The 3177-nt window shown below is 43.5% G+C and overlaps 1 protein-coding gene across 2 annotated transcripts in view; it reads left to right on the top strand.

The window, feature by feature from the left end:
- LOC107262871 (zinc finger protein 608) overlaps positions 1-2961 on the top strand; it is a 42506-nt gene extending 39545 nt beyond the window's left edge. For both annotated transcript variants that reach the window (XM_015729502.2, XM_015729501.2), the window contains exon 4: positions 2354-2961. In XM_015729502.2, coding sequence (XP_015584988.1) covers positions 2354-2424 — 71 coding nt within the window. In that variant the 3' untranslated portion in view covers positions 2425-2961. The remainder of the gene's footprint in view (positions 1-2353) is intronic.
- Positions 2962-3177: the final 216 nt, after the last annotated feature.

Genomic DNA, 3177 nt, shown 5'->3' with positions numbered 1-3177 from the left:
GGGGGGGGGGGGGGGGGGGAGCGACGAGAGACGGGGAAAGGGGGTGAAGGTGGAAATCGATGAGATACTCGTTAAACGACAGATCCAAGTTCGTATCGCTGATTAAGGATGCGTACGAGTTTGGTATGTAGGTGGGCGAGGAGGGAGGTGGGAGGGTATTTTGAAAAATAGTTCAGGTTTAAAATAATAATGACACAGAAGATTGCTACGTTAGATAGGCTTTAGGTAAGTTGTATGCTAGGCGTAGGCTTAGGCTAGTTCAGACTGTGATAATTATTTATCGTGCTTCTTTTCAAGAGAGAGAGACAAAAGTAATCACAATGCAAAAGGCGAATATAAATATTTAAAAAATGTAACACGAAACTACATACGCAACCACGACGACAAGAAATGCAATGCAAAACTGTATATCGAGAATCCGCGACCCTTTCTACTTGAAGCACTCGGGGGGATGTTGGAGAGAACGAGGGTGGAGATAAAAATAGTTTTTTTTTTTTTCGAACCGAGCGTGATAAATCTTTCGTTCAGACTGGTGATCTTCCACGCAATCTTCTTTTTTTTTTCGTTACGTAACAGAAATTCATTTTGTATCACGTTACCGTGATTAATTCGAACTTTGCACCGAGACAACGACGTGCGTCGACCGAAAGAAATTCTAAGATTCTTTCAGACCGCCGCCATCTTTGTGTAACTTTCCTTTTGCGTACTTTGATAATACTAGTCTGTAATCTGTCATGTTTCTTATATTAACTCCGTTCTTGACTAGAGTCATTTTTTTTTTAACTATTCTTTCCTTGCTCTCGGTATACCAATGTAAACTGTATCTCGCAGGGTTCCTAAGATCGATGGAATCAACCATGGCGCTAGTGTCGCCGCGGCCATTCGAGGAACCCTAGTATTCACGGAGGCACAGTATCCGTTGTGAAATACGTCGAGGAATATGAAGCACTGTAAAAACAACGATAAGTCTCTGGTTAGAAAAGTACGGAAGCCTCCGAGACTCCGATAATATCTATAAAGGGGTAAGACAAAGGGGCTGAAGGGTTGTTAAAGCGAAAATGGCGGCGACGTTATTCCCTTCCTTGTGATTCTTCTTTTCATACTTTCAATCTTCCAGTAGATTCTCGGTAGGTAAAATAGAACTGACTTTGACCGACCATGTGTATCTTATAATAGCAACCACTGCCAGGAGTTCTCGTGAAAACGTGAAATCCAAAATGATATTTCTGCGAAACAAAGAAAAACACGACAACAAGAAAACGCTTAGGTATCTGCTTTCACGTCGTATCACATATCTGTGTGTCTGTAATTATCGTAATCGAAATGATATAGACGGGTCGAGATTATTATTTTTTTCTTTAGAGTAGCTCACGCGATAGGATAAACAGAAAGGGAGAGATAGGACGAGTAGAAGATAATAAAATCTAATTGAGCAAGATAATGAAATAGCTTTCGAAGGGATTGGACGGGAGTAGCGTGAAAATAAGTTGAAGATTGTCATTAGGGGAATATCAAGTTTAACCAGGCGACACCCGTCGAGCAGCGTCGCGACGCTCGTGAGTGATTTTAACTTTCATAGGGCTGGTACAGTCGATGGCTGAGCGAATGAAGAACTTAACGAGATTGAAGGTACTCGCCTATCTTTTTAAGTAGGGAAACTCAAGTAGTGCCAAAGTTTGAATCTCCCGCCAAGAAACCATCTGGATACACGTTGTTTCGTCTTTCTTATAACGTGTTATTTTATTGTCAATCCTACTTCATTTAATTTAATGAAAAGCTTCACTCGAGCCTATCATGCGATCATGTGCACGATAGTGGTCATATAGCTAGGGGTCGGAGGTCAGGGTGGGATCGCCGAGTACACTACATTAAATTCGTATAAAGTATAATATAAGGGTGTGAACCATTGGTATCTCTGTCAGATTGAATACCTTGCAATCCCCCGATCCAAGTATAACAACAATAGTCAACTCGGGGTATCCTTGAGGCAGTACTGTTTCAGCTTACTACCCTTTCCAAGCCATCATCCCCTGTTATCGTCCCATAAACAAAGCCACTCTCCCCTATACAATTTTTAAAAGAATTTCTCTATCCCACACCCTTATTTGCGGTAATATCAAAGGACCACGTTCGACCCCCATAAAAGTCTTATGACCGTTACCTTACCAGTCTTCGGCATCTTTTCAGTACCTTGCCTCAAGATCAAACATAAAATTCAATTCGGTAACGCGAACCCCAATTATCTCAGCAATTGTTTTGTCGATACGTGAAAATTGAATTTAATAAAAAAAAATAAATACAAAAAAAAAAAGAACGAAAGTCATTAATGGTCCTTCTGCTGTATGTGTTGCAGCGGCAGTGCTGGCGAGTCAGCAGGCTGCCGCCGTAGCTGCCTCGGTGATCTCGCCCTATCCGCCTAAGTGACCCGCGGCCCCCGTTTCCGTTCCCGGTGCCAGCAACTCCGCACAACCCCGTCACACGCACCCCGCAAGTGGCAACACGGGCCACTCGCATGGGAACACCAGCAGGCAGTAGCATGGACGTTCTCGTTAGGCTCAGGTACTCTCTGGGGCACTTGACGGAGACCGATGGTTGATGCGGCGTCGCGCTGTAGGCCGGTGGATAGCGCCATACGAGGTTAACCAGATACAGGGGGAGTGAGTGAGAGAGAGAGAGAGAGAGCCGTGAAATTGTTCAGGAGGGACGATGACTCTTCAAGCTGAAGAACTCGCAAGGGAGAAAGGAGAGCATAGAAGCAGTGCGATAAAGATAGCACGCTTGAGAAATAAATTTATTTATTGATCAACCAAGAGCGAGAGAGATAGAAAGAAAGAGAGTCGGAGCGAGTGATGTAATTGTCAAAATTATTTCGAACAATTAAAAGCTCCACGCTACTGTCAGTGCCGTAACGAAGTTTCGCTTAATTAAGAAATTGACGTTAAAAAAAAAAAAAAAAAATACGAAACTGTTAAAGCTGAGAGTGGGGCACGTTTAAGCTTCTCAGGGGATCTCAAAAAATCGGATTACTTATTTTTATCTTCCCTATCGCCACTGATAAGGTCGCGAGTGTGTAGACGAGAGTGAATAAAGTGATAAGAGGGTATGAGTGATTTTATGGGAGTTCACCCCGAAAACCATGTGTGGCGGCGAGAGGGGTGGGGGGGGGGGGGGGTGGGG

This window comes from Cephus cinctus, unplaced genomic scaffold (assembly GCF_000341935.2).
Source record: "Cephus cinctus unplaced genomic scaffold, Ccin1 Ccin1_scaffold0129, whole genome shotgun sequence".
NCBI classification, from domain to species: Eukaryota; Metazoa; Arthropoda; class Insecta; order Hymenoptera; family Cephidae; genus Cephus; species Cephus cinctus.
Note: the sequence above shows the minus strand (reverse complement) of the source record. Positions and strands in the feature narration are given on the sequence as shown.